The sequence below is a fragment of the Neomonachus schauinslandi genome, chromosome 3, assembly GCF_002201575.2.
Source record: "Neomonachus schauinslandi chromosome 3, ASM220157v2, whole genome shotgun sequence".
Taxonomy (NCBI): Eukaryota; Metazoa; Chordata; class Mammalia; order Carnivora; family Phocidae; genus Neomonachus; species Neomonachus schauinslandi.
Window position 1 is genome coordinate 140063146 of NC_058405.1, and position 25436 is coordinate 140088581.

The 25436-nt window shown below is 39.7% G+C and overlaps 1 protein-coding gene across 1 annotated transcript in view; it reads right to left on the bottom strand.

Moving 5' to 3' along the window:
* Positions 1 to 2076: 2076 nt before the first annotated feature.
* Positions 2077 to 25436, bottom strand: part of ZNF385B (zinc finger protein 385B) — a 304024-nt gene continuing 280664 nt past the window's right edge. Inside the window, 5 exon segments of the mRNA XM_021702763.1 lie at positions 2077 to 2151; positions 2153 to 2296; positions 3800 to 3901; positions 5070 to 5248; positions 6123 to 6368. Of these exon segments, the coding sequence (XP_021558438.1) occupies positions 2077 to 2151; positions 2153 to 2296; positions 3800 to 3901; positions 5070 to 5248; positions 6123 to 6368 (746 nt within the window).

Consider the following 25436-nt stretch of genomic DNA (forward strand, 5'->3'; position numbering starts at 1 on the left):
TATGTCATTGCTTAAGGGCACGTAGCTGGAGAGGCCATGTGTAGGTCTTCTGGTAACTGTTCCAATGGAGTTCAGCCTTCCAGCCACCATCCAGGCACACCTGTGAGTGAGGCCATCTTGGGCCTCCAGACACCGCCCCTCCCCCAAGTATTACCAAGGGACTTCATATTGAAGAACAGCCCAGCCAAGCCTGGTTGGAATTCTTGACCTCTGAAATCATGATATAAGATGGTTGTTATTTTAAGCCATTAAGTTTTGAAGTAGTTCGTTAAGCAGGTAACCAGAACAAATAGTGATGTACTGATCTTTACACTTAAGAGAATGAGGTAGGAAGAAAAAAGGGGTGGACTGATGAGAGGAGTGGAACAGAAGGAGATCATAAATGCCTTGGACACAAATGAAAGATGGGTTAGGGATTTAGAAGACTTAGAGCAAGTTAAAAAAAAAAATCACAGTCACAAATTTTTATCAGGCTACTACTGTGATTTAGGGCTACACTCACAACTTGGCCCAACTTCTTAGGGATTCAGAGGGAAAAGAGCAGTAAAGTCTTGCCTCACACAGATGCTGTGAACAGTAATGAATAAACATGACAAATAAAAATGCTTCAAATAAGAGCTGAAAATGCTAAATACGTAAGGAGCAATCTTTGCACCTACTGAAAATTGTTCATCAGATGATTTCAAATTGAAGGCATCTCAGGAGAAAGTAACTTTGAAAACACAAACAGGCTTTTACTTTTTGTACTTTTATTGAAAAGGTACATTTAAAAAAATACACAGACATTTTACCATTTACAGATTGCAGATATAGATGCTCTAAAAGAGTTCACTCTATTTTGTTGTTTTATGATACCTCTTGCCCCTGATACCACAAACATTCCAGTCTTGTTGATACCAGTTTAGAAAGGGGGGCATGGGAGCATGACCTGCAATATATTCGGTGAACAGAAAGACAAATTGTTCAATTATAAATTTTTTATCTTCTGTACATTATTGCATCAGGGAGCCACAAAATTATGTAGCATCATTACAAATGAAACAGGTTAAAAATGAAAAAGATAATTACGTAGAAATACATGGATTCATTGTCTCCTTGCAGAATGCACAAGAGGTGCAAAAATGTGCAACTTAGGAAGCTCTTTTTTTCTGGTTGTATACATTTGCTTAGCAACTCAAACTAAAGTGAGGAAGCTACAAAATAAGTTAAACAAAAATAGCAAACAGGTAGTAATTATAGCTATATTATATGGCTTTCTAGTTCTTTTAAATATCACCAAATAAAACGTGAAATAAACAAAATACATTATCTTTTGTTCTCTTAAAGAGAAAATTCAAAGCTACTTTGCTTCCTAACATTTACACAGCAACTAAAAATGTTGAATTCAGACAAGAGATACAGAACTAGTACTACACAGGATACAACAGTACTTGGGTCTAAAACAGTACACAATCCCTGTCGACAAGAGTACACCAGAAAAGAAAACATTGTGATCCGTTGGTAAGATGGTATCCACAAGTAAGCACTTGTGTTCATCTATTTTTGTTCCACACTAGAATGTGCCCAGTTGGATTCCAGAGTTATTTACAGACGTGTGAGGAAGACCCTAGTTTTCAAGTCTGTCAGGAAAATATTCCTTATCGTTTTCTAAGCCAGATCACACCCATGGAAAAAGAGTCAGAGAATGGTATATAGATACATTGTTTTGTTTTGTTTTCTGACCGATACATTTGCAAGAAACCAATTATCTCAGATACACAGATACACAGGGAGTGGGATGGGGGAGAGGGGCAGGGTGGGGGAGAGGGGCAGGGTGGGGGAGAGGGGCAGGGTGGGGGGAGGGAACAGGGGCATAAAGCCTGGGCTGCTCAGATCCCTAACGGTGGGAGCGGTCCCTAAAAGCACTCTTGAGCCTAGTGATTTCGTAGTCTTTGGAGTCGGGGTTTGGGGTGGCGGCTGGGGGAGGTGGAGGGGTGGCGGCTGGGGGAGGTGGAGGGGGGGCTGCAACGCCAAACGCTCCCGCCGCCGCCGCACCCCTCGGGCCCTCCCCCTGCAGCGGCCCCGGGGCGCGGGCCGTCAGTAGGGCGCGAAGAGGATGGAGGCGGGCGTGGCGCGGATGGGCCCGTGGCCGGGCCGCAGCAGCGCGGGGGGGGATGGCGGGCGCCTGGAAGAGCGACGCCGACGGCCGGGGCGGCAGCGACAGCGCCGACGACACCGCGGCCGCCGCCGCCAGGGGCGACGACAGGAAGGCCGGGGCCAAAGGCTTCATCATGTCTTTCTGGAATGCAAGTTTTGCCTAACGGAGGGAGAGAACCGGGAACGGGGTGGGGAGATGGTTTTCAATAAGCACCGCGGACATCTTTTCGCAACACAGACGTTAAGAAGTCAGCTTTTCAAGACCGTGACTCTCAAAAGTCAGGAAATTATTTTCACAAGGCTGGTTTTCAGAGGCTCTTGGCATACCTTTGCTTTGATTTGTTTCCATTTCCACTCTTTTTTCTGGTGGCCCTTGCCTCTAGGCACTAGGAAGCGGGGGGGGGGGGGGGGGGGGGAAACCTCTCTGAATAGATACTAAAGCTATTTTGTGCCGCTTCTTCTCACAAAGAAAAAACAAACATACCCAGAAAGTTTCCTGCTTAGATAATGGAGCTCAATTTAAAATTCTGACTACTCGTAAACCACAGTGCAGCGTTGAGAGAGGTTTTCTGGGCGGGGTGGGGGAGGAGGGGGGAGTATGCCTGACCCTACACGTGTCTCTGAAGAGCTGCACTGGGTGAAGTAACTGGGGTTCAGGACGTTAGGGACCTGTTAAGCGTCATGAAAACAAAGTCAGTGTGCACCTCTTTCTCTGGCCACTTAAAGAGTATTCCCTGAAAAACTGCAGCTAACTCAAATTTCTGTCGTTGGGAAGGATTGTAAGTGTGCTAGAAACGTTCTCTTTTTAAAGGAATCCCAAGGTGGAATCTTCTTGTAAAGTAAGAAATCAATCCTTAATTTCTCTCTTTTGCAATCAGGAGAAGCTTTGCACACTGGATTTGTTTAATGCAGGTAACACCTGCTTGCAGCATCAGATGGAGGCTTTGCAGAAGCTGGGAGCATCGCCTCCAGCTGGCCAATCCCGCTTCAACCTCAGATGGAATGCCACACTGGGCTAAGTCCCAGGGAGATTATAAAATCCATCCATCTGGGTATTTATATGACATCTATTGCTGGCGCCCCTGGGTATTTTTGCAAAGAAACTGAAAACAGCACATATTGAGAGCAGGTAGGACAGGCTGAATACCAACATGCCTGCTAGACAGGGAAAGAGAGAGTAATACCAACACCCACTTTACTTTCTGGAGAAGGAGGGGTGGAGAGGTGGGTGTAGGAGGGAGGAGAGGGAGAGCTCTCTAGAAAGGAGGACGGTATCAAATGGATGGAGTTTTGTTTAAGGAAAGCAAGCCCTCTTCCAGGTTCAACACATTCCAGGATTCCTCAGGATTACTTGTCTTTGTTCCTGAGCCTTTGTTTTTCTTTATATGCTAAAGAAGGTAGTCTTTGGAAAATGTCCTGGTAAAGAGTAAGGTATTAGCTCTTAAAGAGGTTCAGTTTCTCTTCTCTAAAGCAGCTTCCTTCAAGGTGTCCTATAGCAGAGACTAAGCAGTTCCTTCTAAACTTCTAAACTTCTGTCTATGAGGGCTACTGAAATTCAAAACCTTTCAGGACCAGTTAGTCCCTAGGCCCTCCTAAACCACAGTCCCTGCCTAAGCCAGGAAGGTGGACCCACGAAACAAGTGAGCAGGTGAGGTGAACTTACTGCTAAAATGCTTGGGCTCCGCTGGAGTTTATTGTAAGGGCTGTATTTCGGCTTCAGTGGTTTCCCTGCAACTCGATCCTTATGCCTTCGGCTAGAAATGTGCTGAAAAAAGTTTGATGCATTAGCTGAATCTAAATGTGAGCTTTACTCCATGTAAAATGTATTTCCTAGAGGTAGCGGGTTGCTCCATTCCCAGTTCTGGCTCCACAGTTCCCAGGTGGTGAGGATTAGATCACCGTGCTCTCAAAATTCAGACTTGCTCCCCACTCAGTTGTGATGCCTCTCTTCCTTTCCTTTCTCTGTAGTACTTACCTGGCTTTGCCTGTTGTTACCGTCGTGACTGATGAGTCTGTCTCCCTAACCACCTTTTGGTCTGTGAAAGACAGGTTGAACATCTTGTCTTCCAGAAGTTCCTGCTCGACTGACTACAAGCTCCAGGTTGAATGCTGTGCTCACCTAGCCCAGAACCATCATGTAGATTAGATACACAAGCCAGTGGTTGATGAGGGAGCAGAAGGCTAGCTGAGGACAAAGCAGAAGCTGACACCCTACACCCTCCCCCCCCACAATGTGATATGTGTGACATTCCTCAGGCACTCCTGGCTGCCCTAAAGGAAAAACAGGTGGTTAACTGATCGAGATCACGGTCCTACAGGAGAGGAGTTTCCCTCAGTTCACAAATGTCCTAGTGATTTACAAGGAAGGAGCTTTCTTATCAATAGCCTAACTTCCAGAGACCCAGAACTCAGTTTCCGGAAGCCCTAACATCACCCTCCCCTCCATAAAATAAAGGGAGGCTGAGGCGGAAGGAAATGTAAATAAAATTGGAATTTCTTTTTGAACCTGAAGCCCATTGACAAGGACGTGTGTTAGGAGGAACGTAACATTCCTCCAGGAAACTCCCAACTGTCTTCCTGTTAGTGCCTCATTAGAGGGAAAAACAGCCTTGGCTTGACAATCAATAACCAGGCCTCCAGTATCCTGAGAGTCTTCTTTAGCATATGACAGTCCTCTGGACACCTCCTTTGTCCTCACCTCCCCAACTCCTGAGTATATAATCCGCCACGCCTCACAGCCCCGGGGCCGCAGCTCATTCTGCCCGCGGGTCCTGTCCCTGGGCTTTAATAAACCACCATTTTGCACCAAAGACATCTCAAGAATTCTTTCTTGGTCATCTGCTCCAGACCTCACCCCACCGAACCTCACCTATAATTTAAAACTTCATTGGTGGTGACCCAACAACAGTGAATACTAATTCAGGATACATTACCTGCTTGAGCTGAATTTCTGAATTAACATGAACATCACAGATTTCACAATGAAATGTCTTGTTCTGTAGTCCTGAGCCCTTACTGCCATTCTGCATCTTTAACCTTGATCCAGGTCTAGGATAGGACTTAATTGGACCAGCCCCATTACGAGCTTCAACCATGGTCTTGTGTTTAGATCCTAAGACAGAAAGAGACATACATTAAGTAAGTAGCTATTTAAGAACTGAATAGATATATGAATAGCTCTCTGTTTTCTTATCTTTGAGAAGTTTATCTTCAGGCCGAATTTCTCATTGCTTTTTAAAAAAATAATCATTTTAATGCTGATTATAAACAGTTTTTATTTATTATAAACAATGACACTGATTATTCAACACATTTTTGTGGTAAAAAATGGGAAAACATGAGTATATTATGGAGAAAATATGGAAAATATAGAGAAGCATAAGTAAGATTACCCTATATTTTCACCACTCAGAGATAACGACTGTTATCATTTTAGTTTTCTTTTTCAGGTTTTGTTTTGTTTATATACTAAAAAATACATATATTTTCAAAATTGGGATCATACTAGTTAAATATTCTGAAAATTTCACACAGCAAATCATATACTTTTTTTTTTAATAGTTACATTTTAATGACGGAGCACTATGTTCTCTCATGTTGGGTTACTATAATATAGCATTCGACGTTTCCCTACTGAGGGACTTTTAAATTGTTTCTCTTTTTTTCTAAGTGTGTTGCAGTGAACATTGTGCAGAGATATTTGTCTTCATCTCTGTCACTTCATCGTAATGAGTTTTGGGAAATATTAGATGCTTTTGAGAAAATAAAGAACAGAATAAGTTTTATCTCCAATTTGCTTTAAACTTTTGCCTTGCTGTTTCCAAAATTATGATATCCTACTTTTCTTAAAGTCATTCGTTTGAGTCAAAAAAGCAGAGAAGACACGGAACAAACCTAACGTCTGAACAACAAAAGATACGGTATTCTGCTGGGAAAAGTTGGGTTTTGTTATAAGCATGATTTAAATTCAAATGATAGCTGCTAACCTGTGTTGTGTGCCTCTAGCTGGGACAGGGAGTTCACAGCCACTTTGCATAGTGAACAATACAGTAATTTTTTGGCTTTTTCTTCTTCTGATTCAGAAACAGTACCAGGAGCTCCGTTTGTGCTCTTCGAGGGAGAAGCGGCTGCCCCAGGTGGCAAGGATGCTGTGCCAGATTTGAGGAGATAGGAGCCCCCTTCGGAGCCTGATGGCTGACTGCAACTGTTGACTTTTAGCTTCCCTTTATTTTCTAAGAGAGACGCAGAGAGATCATATTGACGCTTCATGTACCGTATCAACACATGGAAAATTGACATAGAGGAATTACACATAGAAAATGGATTTCCATATATAGTTTTAATCTCCAGCACAGATTTTAGTTTATTGAACTTGATTGAAAAAGAACTCCATGCCATCAGTTTCCAGTATCAGCTCACCCCTAGATTATGATGACTTATGAAAAATGACTTTTTTTCTCCCACTGGTGGCATGTAACTTTCTGAGATCCTTGAGTTGTAAATTATGCTCCAGGGAAGTTTTTCATGTATAGGAAAACCAACTTCTTTCCAATATGAGTACATGATATGATGGTAACGTGAAATAAGTCAATCGTCAATTGTGGTTTCATTTGACTATTCATGCTTTCATTATGACATGGACATGAAGTTAAAATTCAATTTTTATACCAAGTTAGCATTTTAACTTTGGGGTATTGGGGTAGAGGTGAGGGAAGAAGCATGGTTAATTTGGGTTATGGTCAGTTAAGTTTTTGCTGCTCTTTGAATGGCAAAGCAATTTATCTAAAATACAAGATGTGGGCGCCTGGGTGGCTCAGTTGTTAAGCGTCTGCCTTCGGCTCAGGTCATGATCCCAGGGTCCTGGGATCGAGCCCAGCATTGGGCTCCCTGCTCGGCAGGAAGCCTACTTCTCCCTCTCCCACTCCCCCTGCTTGTGTTCCTGCTCTCGCTATCTCTCTGTCAAATAAATAAATAAAATTAAAAATAAATAAATAAAATACAAGATACAAAGATTTAATTCATTATACTTATGACTACCAGTCTAAATTACGTTTTTTTTTTTTTAAGTAAACTCTGCCCTCAACGTGGGGCTCAAACTCACGACCCTGAGATCGAGAGTCACATATTCTACCAGTTAGGCCAGCCAGCCGCCCCTAAAATCTTAAGTTTTAAGTAATGACGTTAACCATAAGCACAATATGAGGATTAGCCAAATCATTTATAGACATCTTGGCATTTTGATCATGTAGCTACTAAATGTTCTAATTCTCAAGGCCCATGCTGCAAGCTATAAGGAGGCTCAGAGTGACTTTAACAGAATTTCACTCTTCAGGGTACATTTGCTGTTCAAGACAGGTTCTGTTCAGTGGCTCCTTTGGGAAAGAAACTGGAACTTCTTAGGCAACAGCCTAATCCATCACACATTTAAGCTGAGTAGAGCTGGTGCTCTCAGAAAATGTCTACTGATGTGCTGATAAAGTCTTATTAAGAGGGGAAGGAAATTAAAACTGAAAACTTATTTGTTAATTGTCCTAGCTAATTTGGAACTGTGTGCCATGGGCCTGGATCACCAAGAGGGAAGGAGTGACTGGAGGAACTGCAACATGATAGTGTGTGTCTGTTCTGCAGATGGGGCGAAGCCAAAGGTTTCATTTGCATCAAAAATAATGGGAGATCATATTTCTACCTGTTTGATTTTGGGATCAACAGTTGATTTCCATCCCTTTTTCTGCATTGAATCCATCCAGGTCAAGACTAGCGGGGATTCTATAGATGAATTCCAGATCTGGATGGTGTTTGGAATAAGTAAATGCTCAGATTCATTTCTTATCCTTGGGTTTCACAATTTATATTCCTTTTCAGCAAGTTTATTAAAACTTCAGGATGCCATGAAGTATGATGGAAAAGATCTTAGACTCTTACTAAACTGACTTTCATAGCATGAGAAAAGGAAATAAAATCAATCTTCTTAAATGGTAACAGTAAGTAAATTAGATTGAAGATTATTTCAGGCTTGGAACTCTCATCTATAAGGATCCCTCAGACTGATTTTACAATATTATAGAACTCACAAAGCAGTGAAATAATTCAGTAATCTTAACATTTGCACCTATAGAATTACTCAGTTTCTTGTGATGGAACTCAAGTTATTGCAGGGCAAAATCTTTGCTTCAAGCATTTCATAAGATATTTCATATAAATTTCACCTAAAGAATCTGACCTGTTTTAGTCATTTACTCATTCTCTCTCTTATTTGTATTTATTTTATTGTCCCTTATATTGATCTCCCTCATATACTCTTATTTATATAGAATGTTACAATTTACAAAGTGCCATCATTTACATTATCTTATTGTCTGTCACAACAAACTTGTGAAATAGGTAAGGCTGAAAATAATTATTCCCATCTCAAAGATGAGAAAACTCAGGCTCATCAAAACTGAATAATGTCCCACAGATTAGTAGGTGGCATAAATGAGCATGAGGTTTTCTCTAACTATTCACTGGGTAGTGTATTCATCTTCCTGCACAAAGAGTGGACTTCATGTGGCATTAACATTATAAAAGGCATACAATGGTCACTGGAGATGTGATAAAGCTGTTGCTTTCTTTAGTTTTAAAGCATATATGCCTTCAGTGAAAATATCTAATAAATAAATAAAATCTTTTAAAAAAAAAAAGAAAATAGAAGTTTAGCAGGGAAAATGAGATAGTCACTCAGAGATCTCTAATTTATGACAGAAACGGGTAAGAGGCATGGGAGCATGGAGCAGGAAATGATTTCTTTTGGTCAGGAAGAGAGAGGCATTCTTCATAAAGGAAGTGATATTTTGGCCAGGTTTTGAAGGTCAGATTTAGATAAGCACAGGATGAGGTGAGAAGGAACCGGAAGTGAATGGTTAGAGGTGGAAACATGAGGAGATGCTTAGGTGTTAGAAAGCCTGGAGTTTGCTTGCTTAATACCTGCTAGCTCAGCATAGATGATGGCAACAGGTGTAATGAGAGATATTATTATAAAGGTGAATTGAATCAGAAGGTAGAGAATATCTTAAGACTCGTGAAATGGATACTAAGGGAGGCCATTTTCCTTTAAAAATATTAAGAGATATGGTATCTTTACATAAATCATGTTTTACTTTTTATCCTCTAGATAGGCCAGAGTCTTTTTTTTTTTTTAAAGATTTTATTTATTTATTTGACAGAGAAAGACACAGCGAGAGAGGGAACACAAACGGGGAGTGGGAGAGGGAGAAGCAGACTCCCTGCCGAGCAGGGAGCCCGACGCGGGACTCGATCCCGGGACTCCAGGATCATGACCTGAGCCGAAGGCAGTCGCTTAACCAACTGAGCCACCCAGGCGCCCAATAGGCCAGAGTCTTAAGCTTTGTGAATACAGGGATAAATTTTGACCCTGAAAACGTGTAAATGGTTCCATCATATTTAGGAAATTCTGCCATTGGATTGATACTAGTTAGTCGATAAAGCAGATCCTAAAATCATCAATGCAATAATATATTTAAATTTTGGCATTCTTTCTGGATGTACAAATTTATAAGCTTCAAAGCTTAATTTTGTTATTTCTCATTTTAATTGCTTTATATTTTTATCAAAATCCTTTCTGTTATTTTTCTTTTCTCGTTGGCATTTTTTAAAGCCTCCTTATTTTGTGTATTTGAAAGTTTAATGAATGTACTGTTTACTTCTGTTTCTTTTAATAAAGATGCATGTCATCTGGAACTTCTGGTTAATGTGAATTCCATTTTCAAGTAGTCCCTCACCTAGTGTTAATTAGCAGGTCTTCTGACTGTCTTCATTATTTTCTGATTACTCAAATGCCTTTTTTTAGGTTTTATCCTATAAGACTTCGAAGCAAAATTTGCTTAGCTACATCAGAATTGTCCTTTGTAACAAATATCTGTAATTTATGCATCCAAGTGAATTTAATTCTTCAAAGTAGCTGTCGTGGAAGGTTCCACATTGATTTACTTATTTCCCAAAGTTCTAAGCATTTTGAAAACCTCCCATTTTGGAACTGTTTTCATATCTAGTTGATAAACTATGTGAAGGAAATCAGTCTTCAATATTTATTCGTCACAGTTATTTTTTACTCCAAAACTTTACTCAGATTAACCCACCTGTTCATCAAACTTAGCGCTATATCACTCAAAACACAGCTTCAGAGGACAAATAAGCTAACACAGAAGATGAAAAGAACATGCCAGAAGTTCTGGAAGCAGTTTTCAGAAACTAATCCTGTTGGTAACTAGAAGACTCATATCCATATATAGGTCTTAATTTAAAAAAATAATCAAAATAATATTATAACTACACTGTAGATCTTATATTTCGAAGTAGAACTTTGGAACCTAAAATCCAATTTTTATGATTCCACTTACAAGGTTACTCTTTAGTTTAATGTTACTAATATAAGTTTTTTCTAACCAGGTTTTAATGGTTTAATAACAGATACATATTTTATACAATAAATTTATGTTCAATGTAGAAAATAAAGTCATACAAAAAACTTTTAAAAATCACCCATGATTCCATCACCTAAAATAAACTTTTTCCATAAAGCACCAGATGGTAAAAATACATTAAGCTTTGTAGGCCATACTATTTCTGTTGCAACTACTAAGCTTTGCTATTATAGCAGGAAAGCAGCCACCAGCATGGCTGTGATCTAATAAAACTTTATTTACAAAAATAGGCAGCAGGCTAGCTTTAGCCCACACAGGTAGTAGTTTGCCAACACTTGACCTAGATTATTATAATCATAACTGTTACTTCATACTATTTACACAATAATATATGTGAATAGACAGAAACATGAGGTCCCTAACATTTTTCAATTAGCAATAAATCAAGAATATCTTTCCATGTCAGTAAATATAGAGTTGGATCATGATTTATAACAAATGATACTTACTCATATGGAGGTACTATAATTTATTCAACTAATCTTCTTTGATATTTGGGTTATTTCTGCTTTGCACTTTTACCATGTTAAATAGATACAGAATGGGAGTTTGGTTGCCTCAGAATGAAGGATTCAAGCCCAAACTGAAAGCAATTGGCCATCAGTATCTCAGCATCTTAGAGTAAGTCCCCAAGGGACACCCCAGACACAAACGTGTAGCATTTCTAAGAGGTAGTAGAGCTTATCTTGCTACCAACATCTTTTCATGCACTTCTCTAGACTATCTAAGGATCGGAGGACTCACTGGCATCAGGAGCTTCTGTCCTCGTTGGATGCTTCTGAATCTAGCCAAAGTAGCAAAACCAGAAGTGCATGTAAGAAGGGACACTGGCATTTCATTTCCCAGTCTGACAACTTCTGATCTTAGTCATCTGCCCCTCATACCAGGTGAAGTAGGGGAAAGGAAGGTTGGGGACAGATGAGCTAGACCAAGAAAGGTCAGAAGTTGAAGGACCTGTAATCTCAGTTTGGCATGTCGAGGTTGAACGAGTTTTCTTTGGGTCAATAGGACATCTTGAAAGGCGGTCAGGCTTGAGCCCTGTTACAGGTAACTGAAGAGAAGGCTGATCACCAGGACCCTGGCAGCAAGAGGCTGAGGAGTGGACTTCTCTGGTGGTGGGAGCTGTGGAAGGATTGGAAGAACCACATGAAGACCTTACACATGGTCCTCCAGAGAGAGACAGCGTCTGGACACCTGCCACGCAGAGGGCATCAGTGACTGTCATTAAGTACAAAAACATTGGCCATTTCTTCTCAAATTTCTCCCCCTATCCCTAACAATTGGAAAGGGCAAGCACTAGAAATTATAGGATAGGGAAGAAGGGAACAGCAGACTATGCACCTTCTTGTGGTCCAACCTAAGCCAGGAAGAAGGAGGTGTTCAGTTGGATAAGAGACTAAAGTTTCAATAAGTCCAGACTTTCTGATATCTGATGTCTCTGAGGAATGAGAAAGTACATAAAGTTTAATGAATTTATACAAATGCATGCATTTGTTGAAACAGAAGATATAAGACATGTAGGAAATACAAGATGCAAGATACTGATACATAAGATATAAGGCTATAGATGTTTCCACCATCCTAGAGGTCTCCCCTGAATCTCCAATCAGTTGATACTCCCCCTCCCTCCAAGGTAACCACCTTCCTCATCTCTATCAACTTAGATCAGTTTTGCCTTTTTTTTTTTTATTTTTAGATTTTATTTATTTGAGAGAGACAGAGATAGTGAGATAGAGAGCACAAGTGGGGAGGAGAGGGAGAAGCAGGCTCCCCACAGAGCAGGGAGCCCGATGCGGGACTCGATCCCAGGACCCTGGGATCATGACCTGAGCCGAAGGCAGACGCTTAACCGACTGAGCCACCCAGGCGCCCCAAGTTTTGCCTATTTTTGAACTTCATAGAAGTGTAATCACACAATATGTATTCTTTTGTGTCTGGCTTCTTTCACTCAACATTATGTCTATAAGATTCATCCATGTTGCTGTACATAGAACTTTGTTTCTAAGAGCTGAAGAGTATTCCGTTGTATGACTATGCCACCATTTATTTACTATTGATAAACATTTGGAATATTTTCAGTTTTGGGCTATTTTGAATAATGCTACTATAAACATTCTTATATGTATTTTTGGTAGACATAAGTACTCATTTATGGTCAATGTATATGCATGGGAGTGGAATTGCTGGGCCATTAGATATATAGATCTATCTATCTATCATCTATCTCTATCGAGCTTTAGGAGATTATAAAGACAGTTTTCCAAAATCCTTGTGATTTATATTCCTACCAGGAGCATATGAGAATTCCAGCTGTTGTACCCCCTCCCCAACACACGGTATCAGCACTGTCAGTCCTCTTGGGTTCAGCCACTTGGGTGGAGCTGTGGTGGTGTCTCACTGGGGTTTTCGTTTGTATTTCCCTACTGCCTAACGGTATTGAACACCTTTGCCTATTTTTATTGGCCAATTATATACCTTCTTTTGTGAAGTGCTTGGTCAAATCTGTTGTTGTTGTTGTTTTTTAACTTGAGAAAAGTGCTCAGGAAACCAAGGCCACAACTTTAACAGAATTGTTCTTTGTGCTTTCTGAGGTCACTGAAATATACTGCTTGTCACTTCTTTGTACAATTAAATTTTCCTTTTTATACTTAATATTTCACCAAAAAAAATTAGCAACAGAGGCATGCAGGGAAAGGACTGCTGGTCATATTCTTTCCTGTATTCACAAGCACCTTGTCCGGCATCTCATTTGTATTCCAAAAAACAAAGCAATGCCGCATTACTGCTTACCACTCATTAAACCAAGTTAGCTCACTTTGATAAGGAATTCTGAAATCATTCTCCTCTGTTTTATTTTCCCACTTTCTAAATAATGAGAAATTAATGGGTGTCAGTCACAGTACATACTTCCTTACTAGTTGTGCAGTCTTGTGAGAAGTGAAGCTAAAAAGCCCGTGGGGTTCTGTATCAGACCAAAAAAACCCCAAAAAACAAAAAACCCAAGCCCCTAAAACACTGCAAACCTGTATGCTTGTTGATTGGTGTGCCGTGGAAGACTTCCTAACCCTTTGCTTCATTTGTCCCTTCCTTATCTACACATTTGACACAGTAAAAGTGATGAAAACCACCAACTGATGACAGATATTTTAAAGTTTAAAGTGGAATTGCATTCAGACAGTTAATGGACTTGGGCGGTAGGGGAGGGCAGCAGCACGCAAGCTGCAAGATGAATAAGCCAATTTGGTACCTTGGCGTTCTTTGCAAAACAAAATGTAATAAGAGATGTACAGATGCTAGAGCATCACTATATTGGTGGATACACAAAGAAAGGGGCATTCATTTCTAGTATTAACAGGTCTGCACCTGTCTAAAGGAGCAGGAAGAAAAGACCAACATTGCAGATAATGATCAGATACAACAGTCAGTTACCCCCTTTTATTTATTAGATGTTTTCCTGAAAGGTATGTGCAAAAAGATCTTGGAAAATTTGGTAATAATTTGAAAGGACTATTTAAAAGAGTTTTTTTTTCAAATTTAAATTTTACTTAGTTAGCATACAGTGCAATATTGGTTTCTGGAGTAGAATTCAGTGATTCATCACTTACAAACAACACCCAGTGCTCATCACAACAAGTGCCCTCCTTAATCCCTATCACCCATCTAGCTCATCCCCCACCTGCCTCCCTCTATCAACCCTCAGTTTGTTGTCCATTGTTAACAGTCTCTTATGGTTTGTTTCCCTCTCTCCTTTTCTTTTTTTTTTAAGAGTTTTTTTTTTTTTTTTGAAAGAATGGCTCTCTTGGCAATGCAATAACCACATATCCTTATTTTAAAATTTTATAATCTTACAGATGAGATTTGCTTAAATTAGAAACATATATAGTGAAAACTTCTATACCTGAAGAACAGGTCAATAAATCTGACAAACAAAGGGGAAAAAAGTGATTCTATAAGGGGAATAAACACAGTCAGTCAGCTTCCCCATGGAAAATTTATCCTTCTTCTTAAGTTCCCTACCAATATCACCAACCTCTCATTAGCAAACGTCTAGTGTCCTGTTTCCTACAGAAATGAGGAAGCTGGATGTGTTTGTCCCTGATGCTACATTTTCTTCTGTTTGCACCTATTTTCTTTACATCTCTGAGTAAAAGGTATATGCTTCCACTTATCTATCTTTTACATTTCTTCTCTCTTTCCCATAGTACTGGCTACTTTCTTTCTACTGGGTTCTTTGTTTCTGTTTACAAAATTCTGAAACTTCCATGTTCCAAAAGTCATTCCCTGACTTGGTTCACTCCTGGAGTCTTCCACCTGTCTTCCCTTTGGTGCAGAACTTGAAGTGGTCGTGTGAAGTGGCTCTTCGACTTCCTTTCTTCCTGTTTATCCTTACCCTCCTGCAAAACCAATGGTGTCTCTTCAGTCTTCTCTTGTACTGAGCCCAAGTTCCTTCTTGAAACGCTCTTCCCCCTTGATGTTGACAGACAGTGGCCTTGCCTGGTTCTCCTTCAACCTCTACAACAGTCCCCCTCACCAGCTCCTATTCTTTGCCTGCCCCTAGTGTTGGCATTCCTCAAGATGATTCTCTTGTCCTCTTTTGGATGTTATATGATCTAATTACTCTAATAACTTCTACCACATTGATATAGATTCCTAAATCCCATAGGTGAAATCTCTACCTTCCTCACAGGTTCAAGATTCTTTTCCCCTAATAGTCTGTGGAACATCTAGTTTGGATGTTTCATGGGTATTTCAAACTCAACCTGGTACTGAATGAATGATCTCCACCTAGGAGCCCTTCCAAGTAGTCCCCTTATCAATCAATGACATTACTAGTTGTACATCAGAACTGTCAGCAATAACTCTTGAATTCTTCCTCTTTTACTTTCTATGTGTAATGAATGACCTAAATTTACTGATACCACTTTCTAAATATTTCTTTTATCAGCCTTATTCACTCTATCCAGCAGATATTTCTTCAGCATCTACTATGTGCCACTGCCTCATTTCAGGCTCTCATCATGTCTAGATTACCATTAAACTTCTTTCTAGATCTTGCTACTTCTAGGTGCCAAGCCCACCTCCTCCCTCCTATCCTTGCCTATGCTCTCATAACCCTCTTCATATAATTATATTTTGATCTTGCATTTACTATAATTTTTTTTCCACAGTCAAAATTATTTCCAGGGTAGAGAGATTCTTGCCTGGTCCAATGTTTTGATTTGATAAAATGAACAAACCTATAGATTTTATTATCTTCTTTATTAGGAATCCTATATAAGCTTACATAGAATCAATAAGCATGTACCTATGCCAGAAAAATCTAAAGCACATGTGAAAAAAATATCAAAGTAGAGCCCATCCTCTTTGCAACTAAACTGGTATCTTGTTGTCATAGCAAGGTTTCAGTCATAGCAATACTGTGGGTCTTACATTTGGAGAGTCATCAGAGATTTGTAGCTCAACAACCCATTCTGGCAATGTTGTAAGCAGTCAATAACAAATAACATCACAGTATATTCATTTGAGTTACCAACAGTTACATGATTGATATATTTATGCAATAATATTCTTTAAGAAATTCCAAGTATTATGACTTATGCCACTATTTAATTTTCTCCACCCTCTTAGGTAGTAGATGTCTATTACTGAAGGTGTCATTTTACAGGCTTTGTATCTTAGTGATGATACCACTCACAGCCTACCCAGATCCCCAAGGCACATAACCTTTATGCCACGTGGCCCGAGACTGACCCAGTACATTTGGAGTCCTCTAGACACCATTTAGCTACTTCCAACTAGATTCCTCCTTTAGATTTGATCTAATTCCTGATGTCCTCAAGCATTACCCAGCATAGTGGGGGCCAGTTTATCTCACAACACCTACTAGGTTAGTCAACTTGTTTTATTAGTCACAGGACTTCTTGCTGGAAAATGTCTGACCTTGATGCCTCACTTGAGGGTGAACTATTAAACAACCTTTTGGAAACAGAAAGAGTTCTCTAAATAGCATATGCCATTTCGCAGATGTGGAAAACAAAACAGAGTACTTACATGACAAGCCCAGAGACACAAGTAGCCAAGGACAGACACGGAAATTAAAGCTAGTTTTTAAAATTCTCAGAGCACTCAAATATCATACATTGGGTCAACTGATGCTGGTGGGGCCCCTTCACATCTAACGCTACATTACCATGCCTCCAGCTAAATCCCGGAAACCCTGCCTCTTCAAGCACAGTTGATCACTGGGAAGCTTGCTAATTCCTAATTAACTATGTTTATGTCTGATTTTCATATCTTGGCCTTTAGACTAATCCTGGAAGCAGGGAAAATTATCTATAAAATTGACTCTTCACTGAATACGAATCTGTATGTCCTTACTTTATTTTTTTTTTAATTTTATTTATTTATTTGACAGAGAGAGAGAGAGCGTGCACAAGCGGGGGAGCGGCAGGCAGAGGGAGAGGGAGAAGCAGGCTCCCCACCGAGCAGGGAGCCCGATGCAGGGCTCGATCCCAGGACCCTGGGATCATGACCTGAGCCGAAGGCAGACGCTTAACCGACTGAGCCACCCAGGTGCCCCTCTAGGTCCTTACTTTAAAAAAACAAAAAAGCTTATTTATTTGAAGTACCTTAGGACCCATGAAAATTAGGTGACCGATTTTGTAAGTTCAAAACAGGTCCTGTACTGCCGTTTTCTGCCAGACTGTGGTCCTGAGTTAGGATATCCTGCTCTTTCCATTTGAAAGCCCATGTCAGTTGGGGTCTGGCCACTGGGCTACAGCCTGCAGTGATTCTGTGGTCCAATGAAATGACAGTCATTGCCTAGCTCTGCATGACAACTGCCCCATCGTCTTCATGCCACTTTGCTGGGGGGCAGAAGCTGCCAGTCTCACACTCAGATAAAACAGTGGCATCTTCAAGTAGCTCCCTGTTAAAAGCTGGCAGCCCACCTCTGTATCAATGAGTTGGCACGGATTCTAGTGAACATGTCACTTTTCTAAGGGAGCACAAAAGAGGGCTTGTTTGCTAGAGCTGGAATCTAATGAACAGCTTTCTCCTATTTTGTGTAGTTTTCCAGCCATTTGACTTGTACAATAGAGAAATCATATTTCAACTTCTTCAGGTTGAAAAATTGCCCCTTTTCCGATTTGTCACTGAGAGATGTGAAACAGTTATTTCTGAGGCAGCTTTATTATGGAATATAGAATAAGTAACTCCTGTCACTCAAATCAAGTCCCTCAGGGAGTAGGTCCAGTAATGATTCAAAGCCAGGACTAAGACTAAAAACTAATTTTCTAGGTGGAATGAGGAGTAGGTTCTTTTCCTTCTAAATGAGTGGCCCTTTACAGAGGAAACATGGATTCACAAGGTATAAGGAAAAACATCTGAATTCTGCTCCTCCCATCTCTTCCCTCTCTAGATACAGAATTTAGGGGTTAGCTTTGAAACTCCAGGTAGACTGACAAGGGAAAGGTCAGCCTGAGAGATATTGAGGGCACCGAGTCTTTCTTCATCTAAAAAATGTATCTTTATTTAATAGAGAAAATAAAAAAAAAAACAAAAAACCATTACTTTCTTCAAACAAGCTCATTGCGTCAGGCTGCCCCAGGGAGATGGGTGTGGGCTGCCACTCTTTATGGACTGACTGGGTACTGCCTGTCCTAAGGAGGCTACAGACATTCAGCGGCTGGACTGCCCAAGTGTAAGAAAACTACTAATCCTTTAAAAAATATACTGCTGCTAAAAGCCAATCATACTTTCACATTTTGAATCTAGCATTTGTGCCCAAATTCAATCTGCTGCTTTATTATGAAATTGTCAAAGGCGGCTTTTTCTTTAAGGCCTATGGGTTGCAGGAGAAAGTCTGTTGACCATAGAGAGTCTCCTTTAAAAAGTGATGTTAATTCAAGAGGCCTGGGCACCCAAAGGGCTGTCTAGAGGTTCTCATCATCTAGATCCCTTAGGAATACTGTGACATGGGGCCTTATGGCTACAAATTTCTTTCCCATCCTACCCACGCCCTGAGATATATAAACTCATCTAGTCATTGGAAGTTATTATTGCAAATAACAGTATGTGGAAATAGAGGGGGAAAAAAAAAAACCCATAAGCTTCCCACACTAAGCAGGAGTTTTTAACCTGGGGGTTGGTCTATGGACTCCCAAGTTCACAGGATCCATGAACTTGGGTGGCAAAAAAACCCAAAAAACCCTTTATTTTCATTTATCTCTGATTGAAATTTAGCATTTCTTCAATTACAAAAGAAGGCAAAAAACTCCAGCAGTCTTAACAGTACCTGCAACCCTGTCCACCAATAGAAATAAGTTATTTTCATCAGATATTACAGTAGTCATAAAAAGCTTGAAACTGTTTATGCCTCACATTACTTCAAAATTATCATTGACATTAGACCTGTTGCTAGATCTTATTTAACGCCTTATTGTTATGTCACTATATCATCATAAAAATTCAACAACAGTATTCAGTATACTTGGTTTTCTTTGTAAAACTATTAAGTTTCATTTTATGGATTTAAAAACATCCTTCTGAGGGGCACCTGCCTGACTCAGTCAGTGGAGCATGGGACTCTTGATCTCAGGGTCGTGAGTTCGAGCCCCACGCTGGTTGTAGAGATTACTTTAAAAAAAAGCAATGAAAACAAATAAAAACATAATTCTGAGCATAGGCCACAGGAATCCATGGCACCCAAAGTGGTTAAGAACCTCTGTGTTGACACCCGTCACTTCATGCTGACTTCTTTCTGTTCCTAGCCATCATTTCAACCACTTTTTTACCAACACCCTAAATTCCCTTCCTTGTCCCCAGGTGTCCTCTCAGTGCTTCGATTATGTAAACCAGGCCGTCTTTCACATCTGAGTCCTGTGGTGTACTGGTCCTTCTTCCCTTCCACTCGCACCCACCACCCCCAAACCAGGGCCCCTGTTTGCAAGGCTACCTTCCTTCCCATCAGGCAGAGGGAGCTTAAGTCCTCTGCCTAGGACTTCCTTTCCTTCCCAGACAAGTTCAGCACCCATCTCTTTTCATGTAGCTTATTACTTGTTCAGCATTTACCCTTCCAGAGGGTATACTCTCAGGAGGGCGTGGCCCGAGTCCACCTGATTCACTATCACATACCCAGTGCCTAGCATGACACAGCGTATTCAGTGGGGGCTTAATACATACATGCATGAACAACTCATTTTGTAACTTTTGATCTAGTGTATTACATGAATTCTTCACGTTGCTTTCATTTACTGTAAGGCTGCATAATATCGTAGTGGGTATAAGTACTTTATTGAAATAACTTCCCTGGTACTGATCATCTTGTTTCCACTTTTCATTAATACAAATACTGCTAGAGTAGGCATTTTCATATGTAACTTTTTATTCTTTTTGCTTTGTATTTAGGATTATTTCATTAGTATAAACTACAGGAAGAGGAATTAACTAGTCTAATGGGATGAACATTTTTATGGTTTTTTTATTTATTCTATGATGTTGTTTTCTAAAAGGGTTCTCTCAATTTAAAATGCTGTAAGTGACATAAACAGACATCTACTAGTGGTTTTTCAAAATACTCAGAAAAAGTCTTACTGGATATTTAATCTTATGGGTTAATCAAAGGACTGGATAAAATTTTTGTTGAAAAGAATAAAATGAATAAGTTTTCCTTAACTCAAAATGTGGTATCCTAATTAATTTCCCATTGAGTAAAAATATTTTCTTTATTAACAGAGAACTAAGAACAAAGATATTGTAGGAAAGACAAATTGTTTTAACTTAAATATGGCCATTTTGCTAGTTAAATGAGTAAAAATTATCATAAAACTATGACAGAAGTTCAAATATTTGTAAGCAAGGAATAAAATAATCTCTGTTGTGACAAGAAATTCTAGTATTTATGTCATTTCATATTTGAAAGAAAACAAAGCACATATTTCCTAGAGGCTAACTAATTAATAGCATACACAAATTATGTAAAAAATTGCACACTAAGAAATTTTTTTACAAGAAGCCAGAAATAAAATGTATGAGCTGGTAAGTTTCTCATTTACTGACATAAATGCCAGCAGGGACTTGTCAGGCAGGAGCGTGTTTCTTATTCCCATCACAGCCTCCCCTCTCCTCCTCAGTGGCCAACCCTGGCTCCAGGCGGGGCTGCTTCTCCACAGGTAGCACCCAGTTTTCTGCCTCAACAAATGGAGATGTGTTGGGATATCCTTTCTTTTAATACTGTAACTGTGTAGAGGGCAGATTGCTGACCTATGAGGTGGGGTATCCATCTTATTGAAGACAAAGGAAAAAGAGCTAACCGGTGTCCTCTCGCCATGTCCATACACTAGAGAAGGTGTTGCAGCTTCCCTGTGAAGGTCTTCTGAACGGTATTAATTTAATATATGCTACCTATGTGACTGCCATGTGCAGGATGAAGTGCCGGGAGCTGCAGAGGCCATAACAGACGAGATACTTTAAGCAGTGGGAGAATGAGTAGAAAGACATTTCCTCCATGTATAGAAATGTGAGGAAGACCAAGGAGGTCCTTCCACATCTTTACATGTCCCACTGGGAGAGTCAGGCTCATCAAGCCTTAATGTCTGGAAGGAAAACACAAGTGTAAATAATTACTATGAGATGATAAAACAAGCACATAAAGAGGAATGTAAGTACAGGTCACTGTTGCATGGCAGCAAGGCATGGAATGGTCATAGAGTCAAAAGGACGGGGATGGGAAATTTCTTTGAACAATGGTTGCCTTTTATGGCTAGCATTTATTGAGTATCTGTTATGTGATAGGCACCGAGCCTTCCATTATTGATTCATTAATCCTGACAACTCTGGGAGGTAGGTCTTGGCCCTCCCTTCTAACAGATGGGAAAACAGGTCGGTGAACATGATTTGATTAAGGTTATCTGGTCAGTGAGAAGTGGAGCTAATCTGTCTGACTTCAAGCTCATGCTCTTTTTACTACATTATACATACAAAGTAGGTAAATGACACTCAAAAATCATACCTTGGTTAATATATCCTTATTCAGAGACACTCAAAACTTGATTTCTCAAAAATAAAACCAGTTGTAAAAGAGGGTGGGAATAGAAATAATGCACCTTTCTGAGGTGTCAGATGTCTAGAAGTGTCACTTTGTGAAAAAAATCTCAAATAACCTTCAGAAAGCACATGCGGTTAAAGTTCATGCACCTTCGTCCAAAGGTGGCATAGCATGGTAGTGAATTTGAGCGGCTGCCTGGGTGAGAATCTGGGCTTGAAGCTACCTTCTCTCTGAATGACTCTAAGCCACCATTTCCCCTCACTAGATCTCACTTTCTAGTGTCCATCAGAGGACTATATCATTAAATAAGATAGTATATATAAGACATTTAGCATATTAACATCGGGCGCACAATAATCATTCAGTTACACATTAATTATTAGTAGTACTGCTGTTAAAATTATTTTTGGCATATCATTCTAATAAGATTGGACCTGGTTTTCTAGAATAAACTATAATAGGTGTGGCATAATGGAAGATGATGGTATCTGCCCACCACAAGGGGCACCTATCACCTTTCACGGATAGCAGCAAGAAGGGACAGCCCCACAAAAGGAAAAAAACCCCAAACTGTAAGAACATCAATAATGGGCATTTTTATTATGCTTTACATTTTGCCAAGCATCTGCAAAATCTTTTCATTTGATTCATAAAACACCACTGTGATGCAGGGAGGGCATTATTCCCAATTTATAGATGAGAAAACAGAGGCTCAGAGAATGTAATGCCTTCTCTAGAGTCATGGCTAGTTAAAAGAGCAAAGAGTACCACAGTCTACAGATGCACTGTCCAATTCAGTAGCCATGTGGAGTACTTAAAATTAAATAAAATTAAATATTCAGTTTCTCAATAGCACAAGCCACGTTTAAAGTGCTGAATAACTATGTGTGGCTCATGGCACTCATGTTGGACAACACAGATTACAGACCATTTTCATCACCACAGAGTATTTTATTGAATAGAGCTGGCCTATAAAAATGAGGGCACCAAACTATTAATGTGTGATACCATGCCCAGTATCCACAATACTGCCAGGTGCAGCATGAAATACTGATTCTCAGTACTTCTCAGAGCAAGAAATCAGGGAAGGGGAAAATATTTTGTAAGTGTTTCTATGAAAAATACTTTAAGTTTTATACCATAAAGCTAAATTTTGTGTGGTACCATTAGAATTGGGCCTAGAATCCCCCAAAGTGCCTGGTACCAGTGCCCTGAACACAGAATCTACAAATATTTACTGGGTGATTCTATTTGATCATCCACCCATCTCAAAAAATATTTCACTGTCAGAGAATTCTTCCTGAAGCAAATAAGTGGAATGTCATAAAATGTATGTAATAATCTTTGTTAAAACCTCAGGGGCATTTTTGGTTGTGCATTTACAAAATTATTCGATGTACATATAAAATCTTCTTATATTCTGATATCTTGCCAATGCCAAAAGGTTGTAAATAAGTGTAATCAAAAGAGAAGAATACCAGTTAAAATATGTCGGAAGATGAGGAAAGTTTTCGATAGTGATATAAGCCTTAATGAGGAGATAGCCAAGGTTTTGCTTTTTGGAATGGTTTATAACATATCCCTAGTAAATTACAAGTTAATAGATCCTCAGCAAATCATAAGGGAGTCTCAACTTTTGGTTCACTTTCTTAGAGTGATGCTAAGGAAATAGCTTTCGAAGTGGAGAAACTAAATACTCAGTCTTATTTCGAAGCAATATAAAATCCTCACAAGTTTCAGAAGTTAGTTTCCAGAGTCTGACAAACACTTAACTAAGAATCTTCAGCCTTGCCTGGCAGGATGCTGTTGTCAAATTCAAGGTGGATGGGCAAAGATGGAGGCAGTTTCATTTTTTAAATTGACTTCGAAAGTCTTAATGATATATGTACATTTCATAAAAATACGAGCCTTGGTATAATGGTCTGTTCTCTTTAGACAGATGGGACTCAATTTATGTTCTACATGATTGTACCCCAGAATTTCAGACTTAAGATGTTTGTCGTAAATATAGTTAATCTATTATTTTATGAGGGATACTAAATCTCGGCCTCCCGGATTTGGATAGATGTATGCCAAGTTTATGATGGCACTTGTCTATAAATGACAGATGCTGCCAAAGCAGAAAACCATCATTTTCTTCAACTCAACAGCACAAGGTCCTGTTGCTAGAGACAGAAAGCGGGGAAGAGGCAGTTACAAAGACCTTGCTGGCTAATCGATGGTGTCCTGCGGCAGTCAGCGGAAATGAGAAGTTGTCATTTGGAAAACTTGGCCCCATTTGTAACAACACATAAAAACTATGAAACACACAGGGGAACCCATAAAAATGACGAGGCAAGTGTCTCGCCATTTGTATCCTTGGCAGAAAGACTCTTCGACAAAACGGAAAATACACTTTCATAAAGCAATAGGGTAACCATAAAAAGCTGAACTATAGCCTTTCCAGGTAAATCCTACTGATCTACTAGTTGATAACTACTCTGGGTTCATACCCGAAGAATTGCCACAATGCAGAAGCACAATACGCTGAAGACGAAAATGAGCTGTTTTGTGGTATTCTATCCCCTTTCCTTCCTTCTTTTGTCTTTTCTGACACTGTCATCTCACAGTTCCCATGGTACGATCATGGGGATGGGCTAAACAAAACCATCTCCCTATCCCCAGTGGGAATATTTTAGATGGAATAATTCAAAACGCTACTGAATCTGTGGAGAGAGTTTAGGACAACCCAGCTGGACCCTTTAGAGGGCAGTTCAAGGCTTCTGCCATATTGGGGATGCCCTACCCGGTGTCCACCTCTATTTCAGTGAGTATATTTGGCTCTAGATACGTAAAATCTGTAATCGTCAAACTGGAGCTTTGAGAACATTTGTCATTTACCCGAAATGAGTGTTTTCATTCAAACTTGCTCTGGAAAAGATCTATAATGTCTAAAGCTTTGTTCTATTGCAGTTAAATGCTACAAACATATTGCATAGGAACTAAGGATTATTAATAAAACAAAGTCTTAATGTTTCTTACAGTGCCATAGTTTCTCCTGAAAAATATCAACAGTCAGCAAGTAATTTAAAAGTAATATATGGAGGTGGGCAGGGGGTTGGGGTTAAACAGGTGCTGGGTATTAAGGAGGGCACTTGTGATGAGCATCGGGTGTTGTGCATGGGTGATGAATCGATAGGTTCTACACCTGAAATTAATATTGCACTCTATGTTAACAGCTGGAATTTAAATAAAAACTGGGGGGGGGGGAACTAAAGTAATGTACGGTTCTACTCACTAATTCTTAAAAAAGTGGTTTAGTGGTTTCTGACTTTGCCCATTGAGATACTTGTATTTATTCCTAGGGAAGAGAAGTTTAGAAGTAATGGGAGTAATGACATAGCTTGAGACAGAAGTCTGACCTTATTGGGATAGGAATGGTGCAACCACACATGAACTATTTCACTTTTCTTAGACCCAGGTTCCTCATCATTACCATATTTTGGGGAGCAGCTTGAAGGTGGTAACCATATATTATTTTTCTTTGTAGCCCTAATATCCAACACATTAAAAAAAACACATAATAGGTTGGAAGCTCCTCGAGGGCAAGAAAATATTTTTGTGTTCACTGTTGCACCCTAGTATCTGGATATTACATCATTTAGTATAAATAATAAATATTTCTTCAGTAAATAAATGGATATAAAGTTTGTTGCATGAATGAATGAAAGATGGATACTAATTTCTGCCCTAATAGTCACAGGGATATTGAGAGGGTCATACAAAAACATATA